This window comes from Oncorhynchus gorbuscha, linkage group LG06, assembly GCF_021184085.1.
Source record: "Oncorhynchus gorbuscha isolate QuinsamMale2020 ecotype Even-year linkage group LG06, OgorEven_v1.0, whole genome shotgun sequence".
Taxonomy (NCBI): Eukaryota; Metazoa; Chordata; class Actinopteri; order Salmoniformes; family Salmonidae; genus Oncorhynchus; species Oncorhynchus gorbuscha.
In genome coordinates, this window is record NC_060178.1 from 63189335 (window position 1) to 63208675 (window position 19341).

Consider the following 19341-nt stretch of genomic DNA (forward strand, 5'->3'; position numbering starts at 1 on the left):
TGTTGTGGCTAATGTTAGCTCAGTGGCTAGGTGGCGAACGCTAGCTAGGCTAGGGGTTAGGGGTTAAGGTTAGAGTTAAGGTTATGGATAGGGATAAGGTTAGGGGAAGGTTAGGGGAAGGATTAGCTAAAATGCTAAGCAGTTGCAATAGCTAAAAAGTAGTAAGCAGATGCAAAGTTGCTAATTAGCTAAAGCTGTCCATGATGTGATTTGAACACGCAACCTTTGGGTTTAAGTAACCATACCAAACGTAACAAGGCCATGCACAGACCTTTCAGGGGGCAGCCCCCCCCCCACCATTCATATCTCAATTTATTTTGAGCATATGCCTATTTATATCTGGACCAACACACTCACTCATCATCACAAATTGTAAGCATGCTAGTTACGGTGCATCGGGAAAAGAGGCTGGGCTATCAGCTGATCATTGATATTGATGATTGCTGTAAATCTTCTTGTTAGCTAATCTTGATTTATTTGACTGATTGTGATTTACCTCTCTATGTCTTTCTGCCTCTCTCTGCTGCACATATCAGCCAACCAGACCGAATATTGATGACAATGTAGGCTAAATCAGTTGTTATCCAGGGTTAAACAAATGTCATGCTGCTGTGGCAGTACTGTTGACATTTAAACTAGCTAGCTAGCTACACACACTCTATCTCTCAAGCCATGCATGTTTGGATACCGGGTGTGTGCAATTTCTGTACAGACTACTGTGAAAAAGGCGCAACCGTATCCACAAGCTCCGTACAGGGCAGATCAACAGGCGCAACAAACGGACGGGGTGGGGGGTGGCGAACTTGACGACGACTTGTGGGAAGTGGGTTCCGAACAGCAATGACAAAAATGTATACAAAAATAATAATAATTTGGGGGGAAATTATACCACCACCTAAAAGGGCACTTTTCTGTGCACGTGCCTGAAACGTAACATATCATACTAATTTGAGTGTCACAGATTTACATTTACTATGTTACGTCTAGTTTTTGAGGCCAGGCTGCGAGCCCAATCAGAACCCAAAATATAAGCCTGTTTAACGTTCTTTTCGAAAAATTAAATAAGAATTGTAAACAAACACTGGTTAACAAACATCTCAAAATATGGTTAAAACTTCATTTTGATATCATGGTCCTTGTATCCATAGCTCTGTCTATGAATTTGAGAGTGGATACATTTCTCCAGCCTCGTCCCTCAGCTTTTTACCAAAAACACTGGTGGGGAGCCGTTGGTTATTGTTTGAAATGCAGATTTCCCCTTTAAAAGAGAGCAAGAAAAATCAAATCAAGGAGTCTGAGTTTGTGTGTGTGTGTGTGTGTGTGTGTGTGTGTGTGTGTGTGTGTGTGTGTGTGTGTGTGTGTGTGTGTGTGTGTGTGTGTGTGTGTGTGTGTGTGTGTGTGTGTGTGTGTGTGTGTGTGTGTGTGTGTGTGTGTGGGTGTGTGTGTGTGGGTGTGTGTGTGTGTGTGTAGTTTATTTACCTGGCAGAATAAAAGTCTTCATGAGAAATTGTATAAAAATGTGTATTGAGTTCCATACAAGTGGTTGAAAATATCAATGCAGACCTTTTTTCAGACAATTGAGTGCAAGTGGATTTGGGCATCTGGTTGAGAATGTTATATTTATTTATTTTCAATTTGATTGAATAATCCATTAAATCATTTACACAAGTCTACCAGAAACTAGAAAGCGGTGTCGAAGTCGATCAACCACTGACAATCACATTGTGGAGATTGTGGCAATATAAACGTAAGTAAATTTACATAACTGGCAACAGCAAATACATTATTCATTTAAGAATGTGGTGCCTTCACACTTACATAACTGTAATGTTATATAACAATATCATGATTTTATTCAACATCCCCCACTATTGTTAATGTCGGGCTCTGAAAAAGTGCTTATGATTCATCTGAAATAAGCAAACAAACTCTTGCTCAACCTATCAACTGCCAACAAAGTTTCCTCAGACTGAGTGCTAAAGAATCAATGTTTCAATGAAGGTAGCTCACTTCAGAGAGATTGGATTGAATAGTGAAGTGGAGAAGCCCAAGAATAGCCTACAATCCTGAATTCTAATAGTCAAAATACAATCAAGTCCCAACAGCACGACATCATTTTCTTCTAATAATCAGAGTAAAAAAATAAACATTGAGCCACCACAAAAAGAGCTGCTAGATGAAGCCATAGATAGAGTATCCTGTTTCCCCTCCCTTTCTACATCCTAGCAGAGTGGTCCTGCTGCCTGGAATGTTCTACACACATTCTGACAGGAAGCAGAGCCATTCCTCCTCCATAAGCGACTGACAGGCCTCCAGCCAGATATGTGTGCTGCATCTATAAAGTTGAAAACCTTTTCAGAGAGGCTCTCGATTTTTGTGCCTGGACTTTTTTTCTCCTCTCGGCAGGAGGAGCTTTTTCTTCCTGTTCTGGTCACATTCCTCTGTTTCCCCAGACAACTCTGCATTTTTCAGGCCCTCAGTACAGATCTCAGAATGAGTTTATACAGGAGAACTAGGCCCAAATCTATAACTGCACAGTGGAGGTTTTTCCAATACCACAAATGAGCAGCAAGAACAGGAATGTAAAACTGGTGTCAAAGTTAATTACAAGTTTAAAGAAATAAAAAAGGGGGGCAGTAGCAAGCTACTACTGCATTTTCCTGTGTGCATATTTGGTATTGTATAGGCAAAGGCAGAGTTAGGATATGTCAGATACATCGACCACACTAGAGCTTTTTTAACCGACCTGAGCCCTGATGGGCCCCGACATTATACATCGGGTTTGGGCCGGGTAGGGCCTGTTTTTTAATCTGTAACTAGGGTACAGGCAGGGCTCGGGTATCATACAATTGATCAGTAAAAAAATGTAAGCTGAGCCATTTGCTTGTGCTCTGCAGCACAGTACAGTCATATCTGACTAAAATCATAACATGGTGTCAGAAGTGCTTCAACCTCATCAAATATAAGACAGGAGAGATTATTTCACCGAAAATAATAATGCTCCTTGTGAGTGATGAAAAAGTAGCTAACAGCTAACTGCTCTCTCAGGTCTGCATTGAACAGAGCAGCCCAAGCGGAGCCATTGCTATGGATACTCTCAGACCCAGAGCCGCCATGAGCAGTGCGCATGCAGAGCGAGCAGTGCTTAGGGAGCGAGTGACACATAGAAAGGAGCAGCTAATGGTTTACTAACGGAGGAAGTAATTTCTGATTTCAGGTTTTGGCCTAAACGTCGCGGGCATGGCTAGGACTCAGGCTTAAAATTCATGCCTGTGCCTCTATACCTCACTAACAAGTTGTCATACACTACTCATTTGAATCCTTAAGACACAAATGGTTTGGATAGCTTCAAATAGACCGTGAAAAACGGGTTATTTCTACCTCTAGAAGCCTGGGTACATTGACAAGCTCTTCGTCTGTCGAATGACATTGATGACTCTTCTCGTGTGATCATCATAGCCCACTCTCAGTGAGTGCCTGTGTGATGAAGAAAAAAGAAGCCAATCCAATCCAAGCTTTTAACCTCTGGCCATGTGCCACTCCCCTGGGAAATGATGTCAGAGCTTCCTCTGGTCATCTCTGCCCAGATAGCTAGGCTCACACCACCTCTTCAATACAACTTCAAGTGTAAGGGGAAGGAAAGAAATGGCCGCACATGAAATGACCTTCACGTAGTCTCTGATTTTCTCATATTTTCATACTATAAGATTGAAGGACCAGTAAATTTCATTGCTGCCCATACGGGAGGATGAGAGCGAGAAAAAGGCAAAAGATGCATAAACACGATGAGCAAACACATTCCTTGTATTGCTGTTGTTGTTCAGAGATGCATACAATTACCAAAAAAGAGGCTAGTCTTTCATTATGGCTAGCACTAACATTTGATTAAAAAGGAACAAGGGTAAGGACTTCTCCATCTTGGATCATCTGCTAATTTATCAAGAAGCGAGTTCACGATCGGTGCATTATCAACGACAGTGTTGAAACCCATCCTTTACTCCCAAAATGTATGACCTATATGCAAGCATATACTGTACTCTACCTTCATTAAAGACAGAAGCAGAGGACTCAATATCTCATAGCGCAAGGCCTGATTAACATGCTCCTTCTCATGTCTTGCTTAGGTTAGATGTAACCTGTGTGTCTTGTCCAATAGACCTAATCTACAGATCGTTGTATTTGGAATCTGCCAAACTGGCCAAGCATGTTAAGCTCGAAGAAATAGGTCCTTGGAGCAATAAACCACATTTTAAAAACATTCTTTACGTTTAGCGCAAAAATAAACATAACATTTTTGTTAAATAACTAACATCTGGCGAGCGAGTGCATGTTAAATGCCGTACCACAGTCCACAGCCCATTCAAAGGATAATTTAAAAATCATAGACAAGTGAGATTCTTGTCTCTTTGCAAGTCTGATTAGATCTATTTGAAGTCCGTTCCAGAGTAGTTCACAAGGTACTGTAGGCCTCATAGGCACACAGACGGATAACTTCAGCCTTAAATGACAACAATGATATTCTACAAAGGACAAGTGCATGTGTATTGTGCATGTAATCAATTCAAGACATTCTGTACTTTTATGTACTATATAGTACAACTGACATGTATAGATACTGTAAACATCAGAGAATGTGAAGATCAACCGTTTCTCCAGAGAGTGGACACTGATTGGGACAGCAGACGCAATTTGTGGCGTAATCAACGCCTACAAAGGCAAAGAGATGCCCCATTACATTCACTGCCACAAACATTCAGTGCCACAAAAAAAAAAATCCCTATCAAAAGGCTACATTCATGTGGATGAAGGGAAACTTAGATCGGGCGGCTCTCCTTTTGAGAGAATGTCCTAATTCTTCCCTCATCTGAGGTCCCATTCATGCCATGCGGCAGCACAGCAAGCAGTCAGAGGGAAGCTGAGAGAGAGAGAGAGAGAGAGAGAGAGAGAGAGAGAGAGAGAGAGAGAGAGAGAGAGAGAGAGAGAGAGAGAGAGAGAGAGAGAGAGAGAGAGAGAGAGAGAGAGAGAGAGAGAGGCCGCCATCATTCTCCCTCCCTCTTTATCAACTGCATCCAGCTGGCCAAGTGCCCAGACACACAGTGCAGAGAAGCAGCAGCCTGACAACAGCTGTGGCTAAGAGAGTTTCTAGCACCCTTCATAGTCCGCACACACACATGCATGCATATAAACACACTCATAGCTAATTGTTTCCAGACCTGCTTTTCAGGTGTCCTGCTACGACTACTATTAGGCCTGTTTAAAATAAATGTGGTAAAACTGAGATACTCCTCCACAGATGAGTGGAATGTATTGTGTAATAGTTACAGATAATGACTATTGTAGGGAGAACGGTGGAAGGTCATTTGGCATGATGCTTCAGAGAATATGTCAACATCACTCAGAATATTTAGTGAAACATGCAACTTGTTAGAAAAAATATATAAAATCACATCATAATTTACACACAAAAAATAAATTTCCATATACAAATGCAATCCCTGTGTGATAAATCCTGCATATTATGAAAAGTTAAAGATTCTCCCTCTATGTCCTTCTACTGTAGCAGGAAGCACTGAGAAAGGTACTGATATAAAACTGCCTTGGACTCAGAAATCAATCTTTAGATCTGCGTCTACTGCAGCTCAAGGTCAAACGGTATCCCAGCAGTGGAGAATCTGCAGATAAGACAGAAATAAACCTCCGCTCCACTGAGTGAAGCGTAAACTGATTACCATAGAACACAACTAGGTTTATCTTGATCAGCATATCCTCACCTGCTATGGTGCTGTAGAAACTGTATGCATAGCTCTACCTTTCCCCTACATTATCTGCAGAAAAAATGGTGTAGGCCTATATGTCAAGTAATATAAACTCTATGGCATGAGAGGAGTGAAAAACTAGCTAATATAACTGGTGAGAAATTGAGGGACTTCCAACCATTGTATTGTATTGCATGTTTCCAATGGTCAAGGTGCAACGCAGAAACCACATGGTTTCTCTGACAAAGTACCCATGAATGCCCTCTCAGGGTTTCCTCCAAACAGAGCGGAGGAGACGGGAGGTAGGGACATCTGCTTAACTGTTGCATAGTAAAATAAACATGTCCAGCTAGCGGCTCCCCGCTGGACCTTTTAGAGAAAGAAGTCCTTGTTCTAGATCAGTCTAGAGGTAAATCAGTGTGACACTTTGACAGCAGCACATCAGTTGCCTGAGGAGCCTCAAAGTACACAGCTCAGTGGCTACACATCTTGTGCTTTTGACTGGCCCACTGAGCAGGGGAGCGGCTTGGCAATGGTGGGAACAGTGGCGCAACGATAAACATACACAGATTTGTCAGTTTGTCAAGGCTCGCTCAATGTCAATGTACATTTTCTGACCTGGCCTCCATAATCACCTGACCCAATCCAATTGAGGTGGTTTGGGATGAGTTGGACAGCAGAGTGAAGGAAAAGCAGCCAACAAGTGCTCAGCATATGTAGGAACTCCTTCAAGACTGTTGGAAAAGCATTCCAGGTAACACTGGTTGAGAGAATGCCAAGACCGTGCAAAGCAGTCATCAAGGCAAATGGTGGCTACTTTGAAGAATCTCAAATATAAAATATATTTTGATTTGTTTAACACTTTTTCGGCTACTACATGGTTCCATATGTGTTATTTCATAGTTTTGATGTCTTCACTATTATTCTACAACGTATAAAATAGTAAAAATTATTAATAACCCTGGAATGAGTAGGCGTGTCCAAACATTGGAGTGGTACTGTATGTAGGTAGGTAGTCTAAGTTAGACAAACAGCTATCTAAATCTTGTAGTAACCATGGCCAGATAATGTGCCGATGGGGCCCTCGTCCCTCAGAGGGCCCGCAATGATTTGTTGAGTCACTCATACGAATGCACATAGGACATGGCAAAATGTGTAGTAGAATTGTAGAAAATTAGCTTTAAAACTGCAAAATGAGGGGGCCTCCTGAGTGGTGCAGTGGTCTAAGGCACTGCATCGAGTCACTACAGACCTGGGTTCGATCCTTGGCTGTGTCACAACTGGCCGTAACCGGGAGTCCCATATGGTGGTGCACAATTGGCCCAGTGTCGTTAGGGGAGGGTTTGGCTGTGGGCGGGCTTTACTTGGCTCAAGCGTGGGCCGGGTGCCCACAGGCTGACTTTGGTCGTCAGTTGAACAGTGTTTCCTCCGACACATTGGTGCAGCTGGCGGGTGGGTTTTAAGAATAGCAGTTTGGCGGGACATGTTTCGGAGGACCGACGCCTCTCCCGAGTCCGTTGGGGAGTTGCAGTGATGAGACAAGACATTGGATAGCAATTGTCACGTTATGACCCTAGTTCCTTTGTTTTAGTATGGTTAGGGCGTGAGTTTGGGTGGGCAGTCTATGTTTGTTTTTCTATGTTGTATTTTGCGTTTGGCCTGGTATGGTTCTCAATCAGAGGCAGGTGTTGTTAGTTGTCTCCGATTGAGAATCATACTTAGGTAGCCTTTTCCCACCAGTGTTTGGTGGGTGATTGTTTTCTGTGTCTGTGTGTTCCACACGGAACTGTTTCGGTTTTTGTTTCTGTCTTTCTATTTGTTATTTTGTATTGTCATGTTCAGTGATTTTGTTCATTAAAACATGACGAACACTTACCACGCTGCATATTGGTCCGATCTCTCATACTCCTCATCAGAGGAGGATGAATTCCGTTACAGCAATTGGATATCACGAAATTGGGGGGGAAAAACAACAATAATAACAAAAAAACATTATCTTCACCCCATGGCAAAATGTGTAGAATTGCAGGAAATGTGTTTTAAAACTGCTAAATGTTCTCTCCACCAACAAGAGGGGTGTCAACAGTTTGAGGTTGCATGGGTTGTGAGGTGGGGGGTGGTACTATGCTGACAAATTATCATATCTATCCGGACCCTTGCCACCTAGGAAATTGGTGTGAGCGGACATTATCAAATAGCATTTGAGTACCCCTGCCCTATAGCCTCCCTTGGTTCTCTTTTTAGACCATTATTCCAATTTCCAATTCATGTAGCACTTCAAAATTACATGTAAGCCAAGCTTCAACAGCACACATTGGATAGATAACCTAGATCAAACATGAGAATAATGTAAAATCCTTAGTCTGTAGCCTTACTACTAAAACAAGAATATGGAACAATGGTAAGAGGAATTTGAAAGAAAGGAGTGAGCCTGGTTTCCTACAAGGGCACAGCGTTTAGGTCATACTGAGGAAATTGATAAAACCTCTCCAAAGAACAATGGCCTTACTTCCTTCCTCTCTCTATGTTGGAAACCCGGATAACAACAAAGCCAAAACAAAATAATAAGACAATGTCTGATAATAAGACAATTCAATTTGATACACAACAGATAAAAATAGCTGCCCATTGTTTACGTATTGCAGACAAGTAAACACTGCACGCTCAAAAGCATCCTCTAACAGCAACATCTGCTCGGCAATGACCCTTGTTATCAGTGCTTTCGTGCTATCATCCATTTCAGTGTTAAACTGAACACATGGGTTACACATAGCGATGGTGCTTTGAGTTTAGTTGTCTGACAATCTGCCAAGTTGTTTATTGGGTCTTTCCACGAAAAGAGTGCATTTTGCATCCCTTTGATATATAAGTATTAACAAATTAAGAACCCTTTAATATAGACCACATCAACAATTCAATAAATCCGATTTTTCTTATATGAAAACAAACTTCCTAAGTGCCACAATTCTGCATTTTCACATGTCCCTCTGTAAACCTTTCTAGGAAGATTTTAACCCATTCAACCCCAACCTTTCTCCAAGTTTCACCATTACTGTAAAGACCTAGTTATTATGTTGCTTTGACAAAGTCATTTCTGAAGATAATTATTTATTTAATGTGATTAGTGAATCATTTACATTACATTTACATTTAAGTCATTTAGCAGACGCTCTTATCCAGAGCGACTTACAAATTGGTGCATTCACCTTATGACATCCAGTGGAACAGTCACTTTACAATAGTGCATCTAAATCTTAGATGCAGTTGAAGTCGGAAGTTTACATACACTTCTTTCCTACTTCCGGCCCCGACAGAGATGTCCGCCTCGCTTCGCGTTCCTAGGAAACTATGCAGTACTTTTTTTTAACGTGTTATGTCTTACATTGGTACCCCTGGTAATCTTATGCTACCGCCCCAATAGGTCCACAGATGACACAATTGCAACCACACTGCACACTGCCCTAACCCATAAGGTAGTTGTTGTGGAATTGTTAGGTTAGATTACTCGTTGGCTATTACTGCATTGACGGAACTAGAAGCACAAGCAATTCGCTACACTCACATTAACATCTGCTAACCATGTATGTGACAAATAAAAGTTGATTTGACCAAATCCATTTAAACTCAGTTTTTCACAATTCCTGACATTTAATCCTAGTAAAAATTCACTGTCTTAGGTCAGTTAGGATCACCACTTTATTTAAAGAATGTGAAATGTCAGAATAATAGTAGAGAGAATGATTTATTTCAGCATTTCTTTCTTTCATCACATTTCCAGTGGGTCAGAAGTTTACATACACTCAATTAGTATTTGGTAGCATTGCCTTTAAATTGTTTAACTTGGGTCAAACGTTTCGGGTAGCCTTCCACAAGCTTCCCACAATAAGTTGGGTGAATTTTGGCCCATTCCTCCTGACAGAGCTGGTGTAACTGAGTCAGGTTTGTAGACCTCTTGCTTGCACAAGCTTTTTCATTTCTGCCCACACATTTTCTAGGAGATTAAGGTCAGGGCTTTGTGATGGCCACTCCAATACCTTGACTTTGTTGTCCTTAAGCCATTTTGCCACAACTTTGGAAGTATGCTTGGGGTCATTGTCCATTTGGAAGACCCATTTGCGACCAAGCTTTAACTTCCTGACTGATGTCTTGAGATGTTGCTTCAATATATCCACATAATTATCCCTCCTCATGATGCCATCTATTTTGTGAAATGCACCAGTCCCTCCTGCAGCAAAGCACCCCCACAACAGGATACTGCCGCCCCCGTGCTTCACGGTTGGGATGGTATTCTTCGGCTTGCAAGCCTTCCACTTTTTCCTCCAAACATAACGATGGTCATTATGGCCAAACAGTTCTATTTTGGTTTCATCAGACCAGAGGGCATTTCTCCAAAAAGAACAATCTTTGTTCCCATGTGCAGCTGCAAACCGTAGTCTGGGTTTTTATGGCGGTTTCGGAGCAGTTGCTGCTTCCTTGCTGAGCGGCCTTTCAGTTATGTCGATATAGGACTTGTTTTGCTGTGGATATAGATACTTTGAAACCTGTTTCCTCCAGCATCTTCACAAGGTCTTTTGCTGTTGTTCGGGGATTGATTTGCACTTTTCGCACCAAAGTACGTTCATCTCTAGGAGACAGAACGTGTCTCTTTCCTGAGCGGTATGACAGCTGCGTGGTCCCATGGTGTTTATACTTGTGTACGATTGTTTGTACAGATGAACGTGGTACCTTCAGGCGTTTGGAAATTGCTCCCAAGGACGAACCAGACTTGTGGAGGTCTACAATTTTTTTCTGAGGTCTTGGCTAATTTCTTTTGATTTTGCCATGATGTCAAGCAAAGAGGCACTGAGTTTGAAGGTAGGCCTTGAAATACATCCACATTACACCTCCAATTGACTCAAATGATGTCAAATAGCCTAACAGAAGCTTCTAAAGCCATGACATCATTTTCTATAATTTTCCAAGCTGTTTAAAGGCACAGTCAACTAAGTGTATGTAAACTTCTGACCCATTGGAGTTGTGATACAGTGAACTAATCTGTCTATAAACAATTGTTGGAAAAATTACTTGTGTCGTGCACAAAGTAGATGTCCTAACTCATTTGCCAAAACTATAGTTTGTTAACAAGACATTTTTGTAGTGGTTGAAAAACTAGTTTTAATGACGCCAACCTAAGCTTATGTAAATTTCCGACTTCAACTGTACATCTGTCCCTCATTTAAAGGTCAAACTATTCAGTGAACTGAACTCTTATTTCAAAAGAAACATAGTCCAATCATAGTATTAAAGCAGGTGAGCTGGTTCTACTATTTTTGGCCATTTTTTAGTGTTTTGTGGTGAAAAACTGAACGGGTCGAGCATAACAGGTCAACCCGTAAATAGACAAGATTAGATGTTTTTTTTTTTTTGGGGGGGGGGGTTGTAGCTTGCATTCAATTACCATTCCCTGCTGAACACAACAAGCATCCATTCCCCCTATCACAAGATGATTTATGGCTGACTACGATGAAATCATCAACCCTGTTATTTTATTTAGCACTTAATAGGCACTTTCTATAGTATTTTTTTAAATTTAACCTCTTGAAATGGGAAATCATGTTTTTCATGAAGCTGAACATGTGCTCTTTATCACAATGTTAAAATTAGGTGAAATCCAATACACATATTTTTTTAACCAACTTATGCTTCTCAAAAAGCACCGAATTGGTGCAACGACCCTATTAAAGTAATCCCATCAAGTCTAAACTAATCATCAAACAGCACACCATATATTCAACTTTTGTGAGTTATTAAGTTGTCCTGAATTGTTGCTGTTTTTTGTGTTTGAACTGAGGTAGTTAAGAGCAACAGAATCATTCAGTAAATGTTCTTACGTAAATCTGTCAAAGGGAACACAGGTCCCAAACACTTTGAGCATATATATTATTATTATTATTATTATTATATATTATTCTTACGTAAATCTGTCAAAGGGACAGGTCCCAAACACTTTGAAAGGTGGATGTATAGTAGACATTGCAATGGGATGTAAACATTGCTGTGGTATGAGGAAGAGCTTGTATCTGACAGCATCAGGATGGGAGTGAGAGATGTGAAGAAACAGTAACCCATTCCGTGTTTACATTCTTGGAATTCCACTGAAACACATGCAACCAATTAGGCTACATTGGACATCAAACAGGCGTGTGCTTCAGTAGGCTTTGGTGTCTAACATTGAACTGGTGAGAGTACAAAGAGTACCGTGGTGAGAGTACAGAGAGTACAGCTTTCTGTGGAGTACACTGTGTTTGATGGAGGAGAGAGAGACACGTACAGACGGAGATTACAGTATTTTCATGAAGGGCCTCTTGGGTAATTGAAAAGATGTCAGACTGCTGATGTCTAACAGCTGTTTAGGTCTTATTTTCACATCTACAATCCAATGGCATGTGCAAAGAGCCTCCCTCCCCCTGCACCGCCTACTCCAAAACAGAATGGGTGCCTCCTCTGGAGGGTAAACAAAGCCAATATCTTAGTCATGACATAATGCCGAGCATTGGACTTCTTGTCCCTTCCAAGTTTATTTGCCTTCCAATTGTAATTATTTTCAACCTCCATCAAATGTAGCAACCATGTTATGACTGTAGTAATAACAGCATTATTGGTATAAAACCAACTAATGTGAACTGTTACCCACACGGAATACCTATAACAAAAATGTGACCCTGTGATGTGATTAATGTCACTTATTACCACCTAGTCACAACATGAAAGATATCTTTGATTGAGAGAACACACCTGTGTCGTGGTGGGCCCTCTGGTGTGTGTCTCGTCTTGGAGTAGCGACTGGATCTGTTTGACCTTAGGGCCTCTGTGGAGCTTAAAGACAACTTCCTGTCTGGCCCTGGCCCATCAGATTCAGCCCCCCTCCCATTCTTGTCTCAGGGACTCTAAGTCATTGGGTTGACCTCAAACAGAGACGTTAATGCCTGGGGTCTTAAACCACCTCTGACTGCATCCTAACCCCCTCCCCTGGCCTCAACCCCTTGCCCAGCCACCAACCCCCAGAGCCCCCAGGTACTTCACAAATGGATGCCAACAACGGCTTCAAGTGAAGAAGGACAATTGTATACGAGAGCTCAAAGTCTCGTACAGAGGCTGTACATGTTTAAAATCATAATAGCTTTATCACTGCTGTAGCATGCAGCTGCACTTGAGTTGTAAAACTACATGTGTTGTGCTGTATGAATGCCTAGCTTACTTCTGCAAGAAGACAATTATGTGTTGGTTGCTATGGGAACTTAAAATGTTGTGTGTCACTAAATCAAATCAAATGTTATTTGTCACATGCTTCGTAAACAATAGGTGTAGACTAACAGTGAAATGCTTACTTATGGGTCATTTTCCAACAATGCAGAGTTAAAGATACAAATAAAATTGAACTAGTGACATGAGGTATAAATGCACAGTGAATATCGAAAAAAAATAATGAGTAAAAATGACATGGTTATATACAGGGAGTACCAGTACCGAGTCGATGTGCAGGGGTATGAGGTCATAGGAAATGATGGCTGAGACATTATGTACAAAAAAAGTTAAGATCAGTATAAAAAAAACACAAGACAGCTACTATCCATTATAGCGCCATCTTTCATTTACAGAATTTGTGAGTGCAATGACGACAGCACACCTGTGGATCAATTTGTTTTTGACTGCTCATGATGTGCTGAGCCACATTGAGGTATTATTTTGTATAGTCCTTTTCGATGCTTGTTGCTGTTCACCTATTAGTCACCCAGCTGATTTATGACCTGAATGACCGTGTAGTGATTCATACAATGCTACCTTATGGTAAAAGGTCTCAATGCATTTCAATGTCTTCTCCGAAATGTCGTCTGACCTGACCTCATCACATTTACACTCTTTTGTTAATTGATACTCAAGATTGGTTCCTTGAATGCATGGAATGTGCAACGCTGACCCGAGTCTTTAAAAATACTCTCCAACGGTTCTCTCCTCTCAGTGAAATTGATGAGGAAGCATCACACATTGGTTGGCCGGAGCCACATGTGTGGGAGTGTCCGTAAGTACTTGGATATTCTGTAGAACAGCTGGACAGAGCACACAGAAAATAGCCCAGTGATGAGGTGCAGCTCAGCAGACCAGAGGAAAACTGGGCTTTACGACTGGGCTAAAAGTTGGCGATCATAGTGAAGCTGATTGAATTCCTAGATCATAGTACAAGTCGATCTGGAGAATCCACCCACAGAAAAACACTGGGGCTGACTGAAACGCTTTCAGATGTTGAGAGCATTGATTAGACACAAATGTATGACTGACTGTTTCATGAACTAGTTGGTTATAGATTACTTTTGTATTTGTCACCTTTTAGGTTAACGCCTCGTTGCATCAAGCTGTCACCGATGCTATCTACAAAGGCAACACAAGATGAATCTGTGCATTTTGGAATCTGTGATCACATTAATATCACAATCCAACCAAATAAATGTCTGAGTATGACTCCCCCACCCCTCTCTGAGCTCTCCCTTTCTCTCTCCACCTTAAATGTGTAGAACATGTGTGGCTATCCCTAAGGGAACACAAAGCTCTCTGTTAGTGTGGTCACTGGGTGTTCTCACTTGGCTAAAGCCAGTCCAAAATAGTTTGGGATTTTGCTCTTTAATATAAATTACTTGAGCAAAAGCGTACAACAGAAAATGTGCTTAGCAAGTTATGATAATGACATCGGCAATTAGAAGTACTGATAGTTTGAAACAGATCATTGCAGTTTTGGTTGTGTCTACAAGCAGTATCAGAGGGTTTAGATGCTATTTGTCATCTTTGGGATTAGTATCAGCACACTAATAGGTACTTGAGTACGTGTAGCTCAGGTAATCAGCTGAGTGCAATATTAATTTATGTCCATTTGTCACATTCACACATTTTACTGCACACAATTACAGTGCCTAATATTAGCCAAACACTGCATATCAATAATCTGAAAAGGTTCAACATTACTATACGAACATGTGCTGCTCCACTGACTGTGACCACACCCTGAATAGTATGGGGACTCCATTGTCCCGTTCTGCTTGCCTGACGACTCAAACTGAATTCCTCCGCTGCTCTATATTCGCTACATACCTCAGTCTGAGACTTCCATTGTTGAAGTAATTTGTGGTGACATCAGAATGAGGGGTCTTGTACCAAACAAAGTCATCAGTGATGGGATAATCTCAAACTAATCAGAGTATCAAAGCCAATTAAATGTAAAAAAAAATGCCGACGTATGTTCTGGCTCTGGCCAAACCAATCGATTTCTGAGACCAATCAGAATAGTTAGAATGTGTTTGCATTCTAGAAATCGCAGAGGAGATTCTCAGATCCAGAATCATTGCGGAGTACTAACTAATGTCGGTGGGCGTGGCGTAGAATTTGGCCGCAGCAAGGAGTTTGGGAAACCAGGCAATCGTTCTGCTGCAAAGCTCAAGTGTACATATTGATCGATTCCACAGTGACTGTGCTGGCAACCTCTATATCGGTGAGGCTGAGGTAGCTGTCCGCATTTCCCATTCCAAAATATGATTGGTTGGTGCTGTGCAGACTGAGCGGCAGTCCCTCTTCAGATAAAGTTTCAAGTTATATTAGTTGTATGCCCGGGAGACACATGGTACACAACATCAAGAAAATCCTTACTTGCAGGTTCCTTTTCGACAATGCAACAACAAAATGAAATAATAAAAGATATGAATACAAACATAAAGTAAACGGCTCATTAGAATATAAGACTTAAAATATCATTAGTATAATACAGATAGGCACAATTTATAGTCAAATATTTACATGTGTTTTGGGGTTAGGGGGGACAGATCTGGCAATGTCCCACTGCGTCTGCCTCATCACTATGTGCAGCTGAGCTCACTGAAGTGCAGTTAGTGCACAACCCCACCCACCATTTCACAATGTCAGGAGTGCCTGGCAGGAGAGATTAGGATGGGCAGCACTGCCCAAATAGTGTAGTGCTTGTAAAATGCATAGTCTGTTTAAAACTTTTGAAGCACCCTGTCACAACCCAGTAAATGATTCCCAATCAAATACGTGCATGCTTGTTGATATGTTGTCTGGATCAACAATGAACACCATAACATAATACATAGTAAATTCATCACACAGTGGAACAAAACACCCTCTAAAAGTTTTAACAGAGCAGGTGAAATGTAACCATACTCTAAAGTCATGTATCATCAATGATACTATTTAGGCCTTTATAGCATTTTGGGAAATCCTCAAAAAAGGGAAAGGGTCTGAATACTTTACGAATGCACTGTAGGGCCTACTGTACTGTGCACGACTAATCTACACCCCCATATTACATCATAGGAGAGGTGTCACGTGATTTACTGTCCTGCTGTGGAGCAGATATGACACCTCTGTGAAGCTTGTGGGTGATGGAAATAAAAGTCAATATTCCTATTCCTAAATAACATGTTGGGACATGAAAACCTAGAAGAAAACGTCAAATAAGTAAAACAACATGAAAATAAGAGCACTGATTGAGATTGTAATAAAATAATTTGTCCCATTATAGAGGAATCGCTGCTTTTAATCAATTCAGATTGTAAAGCGATTCCTATTTACAATCCGACGTTTTAACGACATTGCTGCGATACCTAGGATGATAGTAGGGCAAGCATACTTTTGCTGCATTGAGTCAAACCTCCCGTGGGACTGACCATGTGACCATACTCTGCACGGTTATGGAGGACCAAACCCTACTGCCCAAGCATACCTTTTTCTGCCCAAGGAAAAGGGGCGTCTAAACGCGACTGGTGGCGATTTTCTGGGGCTGTAGTGGAAATATTCTTCAGAGTAAAATAATGATTCTAATAATGAAATGTGTTTCTGTCCAGGTGGATTATCATATTTCCTCCATGTTGCGGCAGAGCTATTTTGAAACTGTATGGCCACGACTGTAGCCTATGCGCGTTACAATAATAGCTTCATTATAAACCTTGTATAGCTAAATACATTTGAAAGGAGCGAATGCCTCTATATATCATTGCCATCACATTGCCTGGACGACTATAACCCAAATCAAACGTGAAAACGGAAAAGGAGTCTCCTGGCAAGATCTCAAAGGCTCTAATGCGCACCGCCACGGATATAATGAGCGCACCTACTGTGTAGCTTTGAGACTGAAATAATAGGTAGAGAGAGGGCCCTTTGAAGAATAGCCTTAAAAATGAAAGCGTTTTACCTGCTATTATCTTGTCTGTTGCCGATTCTTTCTCAGTCATCATGTCCCGCTGTTTTATCTTTCCTTGAGTCTCCCCTAAACAGTTACACATTCAGTTTGTCCTTGTTTACTTGCCAGTCTGAAGCATTAAATTTAAGCTGGAAAATATGATTTGCTATGGATGTCGCGCTAAAAAGAGCATTTAAATGATGCACAGCGAGGTTGACCCATTCAACTGAAAGCTTGTAGTCGAGTTTGGCCGATCTACACCTCCAAAGCAAAGAAGTCTGGTAGTACCTCAGGCTGCTACTTTCCGATTGTTAGGTAGCCCTCTGTCCCGCCCCTCCCGTCAGCTCGCACGGCTGTTCTGGCAAGGAATGTCTCCAAATCCAGACCTAAAAGTCTACAGTAAGGACTTCTAGGATGCAGCACTAGGTTTAAATCATCAGGGTCTTAGCTTTCCTGCACTGGCACATTTTCATTAGTCATCTCATATGCAAATAATACCCCCCCCCCCCCACACACACACACACCACCACTACACACTAAAAAAATCTGTACAATAGTTTTCAGGTTACCTGTCATGTTTGCTTTTTGACTATTAGGCCTACATCAATACACTTGTACTGCAGTATTGTGTACCAATTTTAGGCACGGTAAAATGCACTATGCTTCTGGGTTTGTTGTACATTCATGATGACACTTGATGATGAACACTGAGTTCAATACATGATTAGACAGTCAAGGCTGGGCTCTCTAGCAATCAGGTATATGTAAAAAAAAAAACATTGTAGCGTTTTTTTAGTTGCTTTATGAGCCACATTACAATTCCCGTCAAGTGGATTAATCCTATTGGTGCAAAGCATAGGGTGTTCACCTTTCATGCCAGTGAGCCTGCGGGAAGTAGGGGTTCTGAAAATAATACAAATATATATATTAATACAAATATATCATTTTTTGACGAATGTTTTACAAAAGTAGTGCACTCGGCCTTTAATAGTCTTGTATTAGAGGACTGATATAGCCCACAGAGAAACCAAACTAAACATACTCAATTTACTAAATATAGTAAAGAACATGTATTCAATGTTTTAGCAGATGAAAATAAACCCAATATAACTTCACTATATATCACACAATGAAAACATTATGCCAAGTGCCACAATATTAACAGCCTCAAAATCATCAGCATGCTAATGAAGAAAAGAGCAACTACGTAAAGGAAAGGTTCACCCATTTTGAATGTTATATTGTTTTTTGTGCATCTCCGAGTGATGTTCTATCGATTCCCTGGGTCATTTCATGTTTTCACGTGTATCTGAGTTATTGTCATTCAAGCAGGCAGAAATCCGTCCGGTATGACGTAGCACTGTGATAGAATCAGTCTCACTACACTGGAAGTGAATAGGAGTATGACTTTTAGATTGCGAAAACGTCAATCACACGTCAGATTTCAATACTGGCCGATGTAATAACTCGGGAGAATGTCTTCTCTCGAATCAGCCATTGATAATATTTTTGTAATATACAGGAGTGTCTACCACTTTTTCCTATTTGTCTGCCTCTTTAGTCCAGAATGCATTGCATGGTGCCTTTGCCAGAGATATTATAGAAAGGAGATAGTAATCCAATGAATGAAGGAATGTATAATACCCCACCCAGCCAACTGTCGGTCAATTGCGTTCACATTGTCATGAGGCTTCACGCGGTTGCTAAGCTAATGGTCACGCAATCCCTTCTCAAAGTCAGTGTATATGTCAAGAAACGTGCCTATTTCCTCGAAAGTACGTAATGACACGATTCCAAAGCTATACGATATTACAGAGAGCAATTAGTTATCTTATGTAACAGGGTTATATTGGTGATTCCCCTTGCCACTTTATTGTTAAGCCAATGGGTTTTTGGTTTGAGTTTGTCTTGCCTTCACCTACTCAACATGGCATCTTATTGGCTGGTTTGTGTAGCTTGCTTACGAGGGGGGATGTTCCAGTTAGAATCGTCCCAGTGAACAAGCACCAAACCAGCGGTAAGTTGTTGGTTGCAAAGCACTGTACATCAAAAGTGATTTTTATACTCTCAAGTGATGATTTAAATGTACAATTTATATCAAATTGTTTGTAAATGTTATTCGAACATCACACATAAGATGCAGCGGTTTTTGGAGAATATTTGTTGTGCATTTTATTTGTCAAGAATTCCCGCCAGTACTAGTTAGCAACTTACTGTGTCTGGTGGGGGGGTTCATATATTTTGTACAGTGCGTGAGTGCAGAGTTGGATGGTGAGACGTGCATTGCATGACGTGCAATTTTGTGCCGTTCCTATCAGGTACATTGTTAAAGATATTATATTATATATTGTAATTGTATTATTT

The 19341-nt window shown here is 41.0% G+C and overlaps 1 protein-coding gene across 2 annotated transcripts in view; it reads right to left on the reverse strand.

Annotated features, from left to right (window-relative positions):
* The window catches only part of LOC124038220 (heat shock 70 kDa protein 12A-like), a 45106-nt gene extending 27764 nt beyond the window's left edge, over window positions 1-17342 (reverse strand). For both annotated transcript variants that reach the window (XM_046353814.1, XM_046353813.1), the window contains exon 1: window positions 16990-17342. In XM_046353814.1, coding sequence (XP_046209770.1) covers window positions 16990-17080 — 91 coding nt within the window. In that variant the 5' untranslated portion in view covers window positions 17081-17342. The remainder of the gene's footprint in view (window positions 1-16989) is intronic.
* Window positions 17343-19341: the final 1999 nt, after the last annotated feature.